Source organism: Falco punctatus (assembly GCF_963210335.1).
Source record: "Falco punctatus genome assembly, chromosome: 12".
Lineage (NCBI taxonomy): Eukaryota > Metazoa > Chordata > Aves > Falconiformes > Falconidae > Falco > Falco punctatus.
In genome coordinates, this window is record NC_137592.1 from 6622170 (window position 1) to 6635515 (window position 13346).

General features: G+C 38.6%; 1 protein-coding gene across 3 annotated transcripts in view; it reads left to right on the plus strand.

The window, feature by feature from the left end:
* The window catches only part of PLCB1 (phospholipase C beta 1), a 408255-nt gene that overhangs the window by 242042 nt on the left and 152867 nt on the right, over positions 1-13346 (plus strand). For all 3 annotated transcript variants that reach the window (XM_080407721.1, XM_080407722.1, XM_080407723.1), the window contains one exon: positions 9196-9336. In XM_080407721.1, coding sequence (XP_080263847.1) covers positions 9196-9336 — 141 coding nt within the window. The remainder of the gene's footprint in view (positions 1-9195; positions 9337-13346) is intronic.

Here is a 13346-nt window from a genome sequence, read left to right on the forward strand (position 1 = left end):
AATGCAAGTGATCATACCCCAGCCTTTATGGAGCATTCCAAAAAGTGTAGTGGGCATTCATACAATACCTCTCATTCAGCTCATTCCAAGCATCTTAGATTTTTACAAACGGTGTATAAATGAATAGCTGATTGTACCTCACCTTCTGAAGTAACCCTATTAAAATAAGCCTACACAGCAATTCAGAATTGGAAGAACAATGCATACGAGATTTATAGATACATGAAAATTAAGCCACTGTTCCAGCTATTCCTGCCCTTACATGCTGTGCAACCTGCTGCAGGAATCATTTTATTCTAAGACTTTTTGTCATTTCAGAAGTCTCATACAGACCAAAGAAAATGAGTTAACAAAAGTGACATGAAAATGAGAGAAGTTTCTTTTCTCTGCTATCTCTTCATCTCTTCCTTTAAAACTATATTGAAAAAATCTCAAAGTGTTTTGAGAAAGGAAGAGCAGTGAAAGGAAATCTGTGTGCTCAAAGGTCATTTTTAAAATAATGAACCATCTGCAGTGAATAAAAATGAATAAAAATGTTCATGATAGAAAACATCTAGAGGAAGACTGCATGGTTTTAGCTTCTAGGTGTTTTGCCTCTTTAAATTGTCATATAAATTAAGATTTACACTGTGAGATATAAAGTACTTTTGTGTTGATCACAACCACATCCAAAAGGACTGAAAAATACTGTGTTTGGTCTAGTTTTCCTTAGGTGGTTTATACTGTCACATGTTTCTTTTTAGAACACACAGTCTTGCAACCAATTTAAAACTTAAATACCATGAACCTAAAAAAAAAATAATAATCTGAGAAATAGGGACATTAAGAAGGAGAACTAAACAAATATGCAGGCTGAATATTAATATTGTGTCGTGAGAGCATGAGAGACCCGGAGAAGCTGGATCTGGATCACTTGAACTGTGAGAAAGGTCAGAAAAAGAGGGTTGAGGTGCCCCTGGTTTTGTCCTCAGGCTTTTCTTTAGCTTGTACAATTCATTCTCTTTGTATTTTATATAAAATCCTGTTTTAGTCAAATATGGCATTGAAGCTGACATTTGGGTATATCCCTCCCCTCCCCCCAGAAGTCAATCTGATTTTGTACTGTGCGGAGAAATGTCTTCGGCAAAGGTGATGCTGAATATCTGTTGGTAAATTTATAGTATTGTCTCCAGTAAATTCTTGTAACCGGAGTGGTCACATCTTGTACAGAAATTGTGGAGTTGTAGTAAATTGTAGGTTGGAAGGGACCTACCAGCCTTGCTCTCCAGCATATCAAGCTCTCCCTCCCGGCCTAGTGTCATCTGTGAACTCACTAAGGATGCGTTCTTTCCCCTTGAGCTGGTTGCTGACATAATAGTCAACGGGGTTTTTGGGTGTCCATAAGTATTGTAAAATAACGATTAATAACATCTGATGTTTCTAAATATCCCATGTCTTGCACTGTGGTCATTGTAGAAAATCAACATGAAAACTCTGACTTCATCCCACATTTTCAGAACTCAAAATTAGAGTTCATTTGGAAATGTGTGTTGATACAGCCCTCTCCTTTCCAAAACTAAATATCACTTCTACAGGTTTAGATTTATCTTCCTCTTATTTCTCTACCAAAGAAAAGTATGGTTTATGCAGGCTTATATTCTCTCCTCCTCCAAGTTTTTACATCATAGAAAAAGAAGTAGCTTCACTGTTCTTCGTGACCTGTTCTGTAAACTTGTATGTATTGATGTTCTTACTTCAAGCATGGCATTTGAGTTCTTACTGCAGGCATGGAATTGGATTAAGCTATTTTAGGAAAAGCCACTGTTGTTCTTGAGTAAGTGTTTCACAGAGAGAGTTAAATCAGAATTGACTGTATGATGTATGATTTATGGTATCCTTTCATGCCTGATAATTTCTATGGGAAGAATAGCCCTTGGGTTTCAGTTGCATGAGGCATTCGGCAGTGCTGCATATACCAAGCATGATCTGTCCTAGAAGTCAGTGTATGTCTGGGATCTCCTCAACTCGCTCTTTGTCTAAAGCACGTCTGATTCCTATCACCTAATACTGTGTTGTACTCTAGAAATATTCCACCGTATTAACTGAGCAGATGGTCAACGTAAGACCACCTTAGATTATTGAGAGTGGTTTTTTAAGAAACATCCTGTTGTTTTGTACACACTGACTTATTTTGTACAAAAGTGGTGTCTTGATGACTTGGGTGTTTAAACAAGGTATTGGCTCTATTTCTAGGCATAGGTAGGATGGTGATATCATGCAAAGTTTGGGATCCATTCTAAAATCCTAGAAATGATAAAAAATTTCAAAAAAACAGCTTTTGCAAATGGTATATTGATCTGATACATTTCTGTGAAATGCACGAAGAGATATTTGTTTAAAAACCATAGTGCAGTTTTTTATCTTCATTGGACTAAATGTATTTCTGAGTTAATAATAATGCATTTGCTAAGAATGACTCGATATAAATGAATATATTTAAATATCAAACTTCCTGTGAATTCTGTGTAATAATAGCAAAGCAAGTTTGGAGAACACTGTTTTGAGTATCTTTGATGTAGTAATTGGAGTATATTCATTTCACATGACTGTCATTAAGGAAGACAGACAAAATCCTGTCATTGAGTTCTGTAGGTGTGATTCCCATGTATGGACATTCTGTTTAATCAGTGAAAGGGATTGCTGAAAGAGAAACTCGATAGTTTTGACTTGGGTCTCAACAGAGGTAGGAGAGAGAGAAGCAGTGTTTCTTTGAAGGATGAGTCTGTCAATCCACTTGATGGGAAGTTCTTAGTCCTGAACTGTTGCTAGGTGATGTGTGACAGAAAGGGTATTTGAACCAGTTTTGAAACGCTGTACTGGGATGGCTAGTGGTAAATTTAAGCCAGTTAGCAAGAGCATTTTGTTTCTCAGGGTCACACTGGTGCACCGCCGCTATTCACAGCTGCTTAAGAGGTAATGCAGCATGATGGACCCTTTGCAAGGAGAAGTTTGAGGTGTGACACTTGCCTTTCGACTGTCTCAACTCCAGAAGTTAGATGTCTCCTGTAAACAGCTCACACCTGCACCTCATGTGCTCACTGGGCAGTGACAGACTGTCAGGTGGGTAATTCATGCTTCTGTGACACAGGTGGGGAAATACCTGCTTAGGGAGGTGCTTTACTCCTTGCTTGGCTGTAGATGCAGGTGGAGCGACTGGACAAGATACTAAACATGTAGAGGCAAAGATAAGAAGCCACTCTTAACTATCATCATGGACCCAAGAAGCCTTGCAGACCAGAACTGTGTGCTTTAGCTACCATAGGTGGTACAATATCATTTCAACGGAGTATTAGAAATCAATTCCCACCATCATTTGGCCTTCTGTGCTAGGCAGCTTGCACGGTGGAGTTTGCTTTGATCACTTCAGCGGAGCTGGGGCTTGGGAGGTCTGCTGCAGTCCCTAGCTAGCCATTGGGGTGAGTGGTCTGATTCCAAGAGGAGTTTAGTGTTTCTTATTTATACTGGTCCTGCAACAGCAGCTTGTGTGGTGCCTGAAGTGTTAAGATCTGGTATTTTGAAATCTGGGTCAAATATATGAAATATACATGCTCTCTGTATATGTATGTGTATATATTTTTGTTGATAAACACTCTGTGATAAGGCATTCCTGAAGATAAGATGTTTTCCATTTGAAGAAAATCTGTGGGAGTTTTGCCTTTGACAGAGTCACTATCTAAGGTCCTATTCTAGCAAGGTTTTTGGTTTAATTTAAACACAAACTTGAGTGTTTCCTGGAAAAATCTTTGCATGCGTAGCTATCTAATTATGCTGCTTTCCCTTCCTCTCTCCTCTCCTGGGATACATAAAGAGCTAGAAAAATAGAAATGCAGTTTTGAATGCTTGGAAATCTTACTTTGATGAGCATGAAACTGAGGTGAAAGTCTGTTGCCATTTTTGTTTCAAATCTCTCCTGATGTTATCACGACCCAAATGTACCAATTTGGGATTATGGGGTAGAGTCTAGGGAATTCTGAAGTACCCTTTTAGCTACATAGTACAGTTTAAAAATCTACAGTGAAATGTATAACTGTCCAGCCCTGCTTTACTGAAAAAACCCTCTTGCTTCTTTGCATAGTGTTTTAAAGGAAGGACTATGTCATGTGTTTAGTACCAGAAACAGAAAGCATTTGGAAATCTCAAGTCATGTTGACAGAAATAATGCAAATAGCTGGTAAACACTGAGTTTGTGTATAGGGTTGGTGTTGGTTTTGGGTTTTTGTGGTGTTTTTTAGATATCTACTCTTTGGAGGCTTTGGGACCCCTTTCGTGCCTGTAGCCTCAGTAGGACGCAAATATTTAACTGACATCTTAAAGACAATGTTTTACTGCATGAGATGTGTGAGAGAATAATTTCAGTTGATAGCTGTTAGGGGGCACAGAGCGTATAGCATTTCGCATGCACAGGAGTGAATGTTGTTTCCTAACGTAATATGGTGTACACAGTGTGTAGTCCAGAATGCCTCCTTTAGATTGTAAATTAATGTCTTCAGACACCAAAAATTTCCTATACTATAATTGCACAACTGTTCTAGCAACCCAGAAGTTCTGGCTGAGTCTTTCGATAATCAAATCACCCAGTTTGGTCATCACATTGTCTGTAACTATTAAACCATGACGAAAATCTTTAGCAGCAGACAGATTCTTTTACTGTTTAATGTAGGTCTGGATTCAGAGGCAGCTGCTCTCAGATGGTGCTGCAGCTTTGAGAAGCATTAGTAACAAGTGGTGCGTTACATGTGAGATGAAACCTTGGCTGACCTGCTGCCCTTTGGTGTGCTTATATCGGTGTTTGAGTTTTACTGAACTGCGTGGCAGCCTTTTCTATATATGTATGGCAATGTATTAAAAAAACACAAAATTTTCACGGGCAGATGGTGTCTTATAAGTTCAGAGAAAAATTCTAAAGAGCTGGAGATACCATTAAAAGATGTTACGGCATTTACTGTAATCTGCAGAGCACATGCTAATTGGGACTTCAGTGTTAACACCTACGTTTTAATAACACCGACCACAGCTGAAAGCAGTCTTTGTGGAGATGGCTGTTAATGTGGCTGAGTAGCCCCTTTAAGTTTACATTATTTTTATGATTTCCAGCAAAAGGAAAATACAACAGGAGAAGGGTTTGGAAGTCTGATTGAAATCTGTTTTTATCAGTCTGTCTTACAGGATCCTGTTTTGTAACAAAACATCGTTATTCAGCATTTGTTCATGAAAGCTGTAGGAATTCCATAAGCTTCTATTACTTTTTCATGTTTCTGGCTATTTTTTTCTATTTTCTGTTTTTGTTTTGGATTGATTTAAGGTAAATTTTCTTTTGATAGTTTTGTCAGGACAGCAGAACCAAATAGGGAAGGCTTTTTACCGAATGAGCAGATAGTCCTCTTGCCTCAATTTGACGTGGTTAATCTGATTTTTAATGGATTCTAAAGCTGTTTATGCTGCCAATAGTATCCTTGTCACCTTTTCTGTATTTGCATGCTCACAACTTTCATCTTACTTTGGGAATCTGTCAACCCTTGGACTACAGAGCTGTCCCATCAGGAACACTGGCTTTCCTGACCTGGTTTCAGAGCAAGTCATCAGGCACCTCCAGTCCTTGAGCTGAAGCCACTGCTAGACTTTAGTGGAAGGGAAAAAGCAAGCTGACCCCTAGACCTTTTCAGTAAAAGAGGTGAAAGGATGCTCCTTTGTCAGAAAACATAAAAGCAGATTTAAATAATTACACTACAAATGGGAACTTTGACTGGCCTGCTGTTTATTGAGCATCCCATGGGTATGTTCCCCAACATCATAGAGCTTCAGTAGCTCAGGTGTTCAAAAAATCAGTGTAATCAGTATTTAATAAGTATAATTCTTCTGAATGTCTCTCAAAGAGCTCACTATGTTCATAATAAGGTCCCAGTCTAGTGAACAGCTTACGCCAAACCCCAATCTGTCTGCTTTTGAGCTAGTATATCAAATGCAGCTCCAAACAGCAGCAGACTTTCAGTCTTGTTCCTCAAAATGGAATTATTAAAATCTAAATAATCCTATTTACATAAAAAGTAGCTAAATTTGGTCTTGCTGCTTGGTTTTTTTCGTGTGCTTTCCTATCATCTCCACAGGAAAACTTGCTGACATTTTAAAAAGGACTTTGATTCATAGAGCTTTGACACTCCTCAAGATTTTGATAAAGGATATTTTTCTCATCTCCTTGGTAGTGTTTGCAGCTAAGTATGGTAATAAGGGAGCAGAGCTGTTCATGAGGAATGTGAAAAGCTTGACTGTGTGCTTTGGTATCTAAGTATGAGAACTTCAGATCTAAGGACCAAATAATATGACCTAGATCACTGGCTATGGGCTAAGCTGTCACTGACAAGTGCAAATGCATCTGTCACCCTTAAAGGACAAATACACCCATGGTGGGAGTAAAAAAAGTGTGTGGAATCTCCTTCACTGAGCTTAAAATAAAAATGTCTATTTTAAGTCTGTGGAGCATGTTGCAGGTAGCACTGAGATAGCCCAGGCAGCATACACAGTGTATGCCCTTTATTAATGGGTGCTGGGTGATAGCCAGATAATGTATTGCTGTAATGGACTCTGTGCTGCAAACTTTGTTAGACAGGTCTTCAACACAATAGAAGAATTCAACATGTTGCTCATCCAAATCCAGCAACCCAAAGAGCATGAGAAACATCCTGTGATTTGGAAGACCACATTCATACTCACATTGCCTGATTGGCCTCTTGCTCTGCACTTCTAAAAACCTTACTGAGCCAGTCCCAGATAACTTCTCTTTTGATGAATTTGCTTTGAAAAAACATCCCATTTCAAATGTTTCTTTTTTTATTCTGTGATGCATGGCTAATGTGTATCTTAGACCAACTAGACTATGATCCATCACAGAGACATCTTATCGTGGACTATAAATAGGAAGAAAAAAGATTATCTTCTTTCTTCTTTTGTTGATATGATTGCAGTTCATCACCAAGAGTGAAACTGTGAGCAAGAGGTTCAGCCAGGGAAAGGAAGAAAGGAGTGACAACTATGTGAAAGAGAATAAAAGTAGATCGACAATCCTGCTCCGTTTGAGTTCAGAAAGAATGATGCTCTTCTCAGACAGGCCCTTAAGCAGGAGCATTTATCAGTCTGATTTGGGGTTTGGAATGGTAGAGAGTAAAAAGCAGATGACTTTTCATCTCCCAGAGAAATTAAACAAAGTATCGTAACACTCAACCTGTAAATAAAAGAGAAAGTAACCCATCTAGTAATAAACCATCTCTAACTTAGCATCTTCAGGGCATTTCTTTAGCTTTTCTCCTATATCTAAACTATACAATTCCTTCATCTTTCTCCTTCAAATCTTCATCTCTGGAACGCAGCTACTGCTTTTATATCCCTCTTCTGCTGTTCTCCTATGTGAAAGCCTGTTATTAACTTGTTTACCCATAAAATCGTCTGTTTCAGGGCACAGTCATATTCCTCCTTTACAGAGCCCTCAATAGGATTGTTCTGTCTGTTTTCCTGCAACACTTGCCATCATACACAGTATTTAATGAGGCTCAGCCTTTTATGGTAGACAGCCTTGTACTTTCTTTCCAGTTAAGATGCCATACTTCAAAATGCTCTCCTAAACCTTGGTGAAGTATGTGATGACCATATGCATAACTGTTGCCTGCAAGCAGATATGATACCAGTCAAGAGGTGCCCTTTAGGCTGAGGTCTTGTTGATGACAGGATTTCCTGCAAGATCCATGAAGAATGGCCTGTTTTATCACCTTAAGCTTATCATCCTGTTACATTAAATTTGATTTGTATCAGTCAGTGGAGATTTAGAATCTTATTCAGAAGTTATTAACCATTAAGAAGTGCCGTAAACACTAAACATATGCAGATAGTGGAGGAAAAAGGTTCATCTGAGAATGAAATGTAAACTGTAGTGTATATTTGTGTCAGTTTTGAAATTGTTTGATATCTACTCAGAATCTGTTATTCTATCGTGATACCATTTGCCGGCCATTTTTTAGTATTTGTCCCAGACTGAAAAATCTTGCCTTTCAGGAAACCTAAGCTCTCAAATTTTACTGGCCCTATTCAAAGGATTGAATTCAGTAATACAGGGCTGCTTTTCATCTGTCTTTGCCTTTATAAACTTCATCTTGAGGCCAAGGACCGAGCAGTTTTCTTAGTGTGAAAAACATTGAGTACATTTCCTGGAAATGCTGCAGCCTAACAGAAACTGGTAAAGTCATGAAATAACCAGAAGTTTTTTCTCATGTGCTTATGCTACCAATGAAGCTGAGGTTCAGACTATTGTTAGCTGATAAAAATCACTGATTATCTCTTTCCTTCACAGAATTGTTGTGTAGTTATTTCTATATTGATCATTGGAACAGGCTGCCCGGGGAGGTGGTTGAGTCACCATCCCAGGGGTATTTAAAAGCCATGTAGATGTGGCACTTAGGGACGTGGCTTAATGATGGACTTAATGATGGAGTCACTAGGTTAGTGGTTGAACTTGATGATCTTAAAGGTCTTTTCCACCCTAAATTATTCTATGGTTCTACATTGGACATGAACCTGAAAAAAAGACAAAAAAACTTTATATAAATGGAATTATATCTCATAATTTAAGTAATGCATGACCTTTGACATGAAGAAGAAAGAGGAGTGCATGACCAAAATTCCGTTATTTAGTTGATAGTGTTTGAGGCAGTTAATTCCTCACATCCATCTTAATTCTTTAGGAAAAAACAAGTTTTCATTTTGAGCTTTATCTAGAATCACAGAGAATCTCCCAGCTGAGGCCAGTAGCCTTTTGACAGATTGTGTTATTTTGATGAGCAAAACAGTTTACGTATGCTTAGCTTCTGAGGCAAAATAACGGAGAAAAGGAATGTGCAGCCATCAACTGGACAGCTTTTAGTGTGTACTGTACCAATACAGAGCTCAAACACTTTGAAGGATTTACAGTAGTGATTTGCTTTTTATTCTGGGTTAATAACTTCAAATATTTAAATGAATAATTCACCAGATCAGAACCTAGTGCCATTATGTTTAAAATGTTCAAAATAACACCTGTTTTCAAAATCAAGGTATTTGCAAAAGATAATCATCTCTCTTTGTATAAGCATTTGTGAAGGATTTGTAACAATTTTGTAATATATTTACCTGCAGGATCCAAAACTGCGTGAACTGTTGGATACTGGGAACCTAGGAGGTCGACTGGAAAATCGAATGATAACTGTTGTCTATGGTCCAGACTTGGTCAATATATCGTACTTGAACTTGGTGGCATTCCAAGAAGATATAGCAAAGGTAATATACATTCACCTTTGTCACATAAAATAAATGTTTTTAAAGTAATATTTTGAGGTACAGATAAATGATATGAAAGTGGATATTGCTATGCAGTGAACCTCAATTCTGTTACAGAGCTGTGCTGCTCAGTACTCAAGAAGAAATGTGCAATATTTTTTTATTATTATTATTATTTTTTCTTCAGGGAGTTTGTTCAGCAAAGTTTATGCCCCTGGTACGTGTGCTCATCTTCAGAACGTTGCTTCTACAGCCCAGATAAGCATTGTGAAAGTAGCAGTACATGCAACTTTTTTTTACCCAGCTCTAAGATGTACACTGGGCCTCTCTAAACACAGCAATAACTTTCAGTAGTTATCTCCCTCTTACGCTTGTTCTAAGTGTGAATTATGGGTCATCTGTGAGAACAAAGTTTGTAAACAGTTGAGTTTTTAAGGTTAGCCTGTAGCAGAGGGAATCTGCAGCTCTACCTTGTACTATCAAGTATGTCAGCAGTCGGATGCTTTAACTTACACACATGAACTTTTCTGCTCATGTTTGGAGGTCAATTTTAAGCATCGCATTTGTCCTACTGATAGCCGTTGGTAAGAGTTGTGTAGTCAGTGTCATTACCTTAGCAAAGTATTTTTTCCATGCAGGTGTGCAGTCCCTTTGTTTCTGTCCAGCACACCACATAACACAGCTGTGTGTGCCAAGCAAGTTGCGATGGATGCAAGCACATGTTTTGGGTTTTTTTCTTCTGTCCTTCTTCCAAGTTCTGTATGACGCAGTTGTGTTTAATGAAGTGGAAGCTCTTTGTTTTATCTATTCCAAATTGACATTTAAAAGCTACTCCTCTTTCCACTTCCATTCATATGGGTGCACTCTGAGGACAGCTTCCAGATAACCACACACAGAACACACTCTTTTACAGTTTGCATCCTCCAGTCCATGTCTATCCGCTAGACTGTGCTAATAAGATAGTTTCTCTGTAGACTGCTGTCATTTAGCGATAGTAAGGAGGTATTTTGTCACCTCACAGGCAAGAAGGATATTCAGACCAAGTGAAAAAAGGTCAGAGGATTAAAGCCTTAAACTAGGAGGATGTATTTTTGCTTGCCAGGTTTCTGTCTCTGCTAATCTTAACTAGCCAATTGGTCAACGTGGCAAAACCACAATTTCCACTGTTTCTTTTATATGAAAGAATAGAAACAGAATGAGTTTGTGGTGGTCTGTGGACTGCTGAGTGGGAAGTGCTGTCCTCAGACTGGAAAAGGCACAGCGATGCTCTGCAGGGGTGGTTAAGAAATCTTAACACTGCAAAAGTGAAAACAGTTGAGACAACTCCAGGAGCAAACAAACAAACAAACAAACCAACCCCTAAGCATTTGATGGAAAATGAAAAGGTATGCAACAACTTTACCAGCAAAAATTGCTAGCCCTTACCAAGGAAGAAGGATAATCACCCAGATCAGAAGCATATGTCCTTTTTTTCTTTCCTGGCTAGCCAGCAATCAGTGAAGCGTAGTGTATTTGCTAAAACAGTGCAGATACTGGTATTTCAGGGCTATTTTCTGTTTCATAATGGAACCTTAAAATACAGAAGATAAAATCATCTTTTAAAAAGCTTGGCTGCTCTAAATCCTGAATAACTCCTACAATCTGCGTAGCTAAGAATCTAAGTCTTCCTTATTATTTCTAAATGCAGTAGACCAAATAAATTAATGTTCTATCAGTCAGGCGCTGTGGCCTGGGGATGCAATTTTCAAAGCGTTGCAGATTAGTTGTGCTTGCTTGGAGATCACATTAAATGTCCTGATTGTTTCAATGAGAACAGAATTTTGATCACTGTTAAATGCATCTAAACATTCTTCATTTTTTAATATGTTTTCCAACTTTGTATGAGCCAGACCACAGAATCTGGTCCTTATCATCTCCAGGACCCATAGAGTGACTCAGAGAAGTTGTATTAAATAAGCACATCAGGCACAAATACCTCTTGAGGGAGCTCTGAGAAGGCATGTAAATACAAGACATTTTCAACATCACACATACAAGTTTTGACCCTTCCTCTTGCTGACAGCCCATGGAAAGCAAGTTCTGATGAAAAAATCCCCCAGATTTCCCTTTTCACTGCATGAATATTTTTTTTTGGATAATCACTTCCTTTGTGATACTTTATTTTTCAAGTTGTGTGACAACTATTGATCAGTCCTCCCTTGGAGGAGAAAGGCAAAGTAAACTATAATGGTCTGACTGGAGGTAGATAAAATTATTCATTGTGGGGTTTTCTTCCTTTGCAGAAGGGTTCCTATTCTGAGTTCATCACATCAAACAACTGACTAAGTTGTGGGGAAATTATGAAAATATAAGTCTTGAGCTATTCAAACTGCTTTAAATGAAACAAGTAAAGAGCTAGAAATATCAATGCAGCCGCAATATACTGTTTTATGTGAGTTGGTCCAGAAGAAAGTAGCTAATGTTTAAAGTGGATTAGCGATGAGCTGAAGGGCACTGAGCAGCTGGTTTTTTCAAAGAATGCAGCTTAAAACTCATTAGATAATGACCTAAAAGGCAGATTGCAAGACACATCTTGATGGTGAAGAGAAACAGCGCTGATACAGTGCTTGCTTATTTTGAGACAGATGTGCCTGTGCCTGTCTTGGCATAAGATTTGTGATCATCCACACATACAGTGCTGCAGAAACCAGGATAAAGAAAGAAGTTTATTCTCAAACCCTGTTCTGAGTGGGTGCTCTTTTTCCGTCTCTCCATTCTCAACATGAAGAAGTCCAACCTGTGAACCTCTGTGTCTGCTCCACAGTATTTCATTCTCTTCCCAAACTGAGTAACTTCAAAAGTAAATGTTTCATCTTTCCCATCTCTTTCTTCTCTTTTGTGCCTCTCATGCCAACTATGTTCTCACCACGCTAGTCTGTCTTAGCCGTACAGACCTTTACCTAGAGCCCAAGGAAATCTGTTTCTTCTCGGTTTGCTGAGCTTTAGATAAGGTCCATCACTAACAGCTGATCAATTAATTCCTTCATAAGTAAAATGATGTCAGGAAACGATGATTCATGAGTTGTGCTATACTATACTTCCTAGCATAATCTTTATTTTTCCAGTTTCCCAGCATATGTAAGAGCTTGATCAGTATAATAAAATGGTAAGGCAAACCATACAAATTCACATCCATTTGATACATATTTTTAAAATAAAATCCATCAGGATGCCAAAAGTGTAGAATTTCAGCAGCTTGCTTTGTTAACCTCCCACCAAAAACAAATGTGTGAGAAACATTGCCTTCACACGTAGTCAGTTCTGATTTTAAGGAACTGTTTTGAAGAACACGTGCTGTCTTTTCTTATGAAAAAAGTCTCATCTCTTCTGTTGAGATAAATGTCTTGTGGTATATATCCTGATGCATATAATAGAGGAGAGAAATTATTTCACTGAGCAACAGATTTCTAAATGAACTGCTACTTATATGCTACCTGCCAAAGCACAGAACAGCTAAATAATTTGTTAGTAAAGTTCACAGGAGTGATATAAATATGAATTAGAGTAACAGAACGTAGCCAAGAGGAGATCAAGTTCAGGGAGCTCTTATCATGATGGATGTAACTTGCTTGGAGTTTAGTGTCGGAAGCTGGGATCTTCTGCTACCAAACGGGATCAGAGGTTTCCAGTCTGCAAACGGTTTGTTGGCACTGGTACAGTCCTATTTCAAAATACCCAGAGTTATATTTTCCTTTTGTATTGCATCTGTACAGGAATCTGCAGCTACCGTGGTGATTTGGAGGCTGTTACACCCTTTCTGCAGTAGGCTGTTTACTTTCTACATATCACCACTTTCTACCTCATGGGGTGGTCTCGCCGAGCACTGCCTTCTGGAATCGCTGCTGCTGCAGACGGCTGCTGAGTGCATCATGCGTGGAGTTAGAGTATAGGCTTTATTCTGTACCATGCAGCAAAACTAAGGAAACAGGGCCATTTGGTAGCTGAAGTGGTTAGACGCATCTTGGCTCACA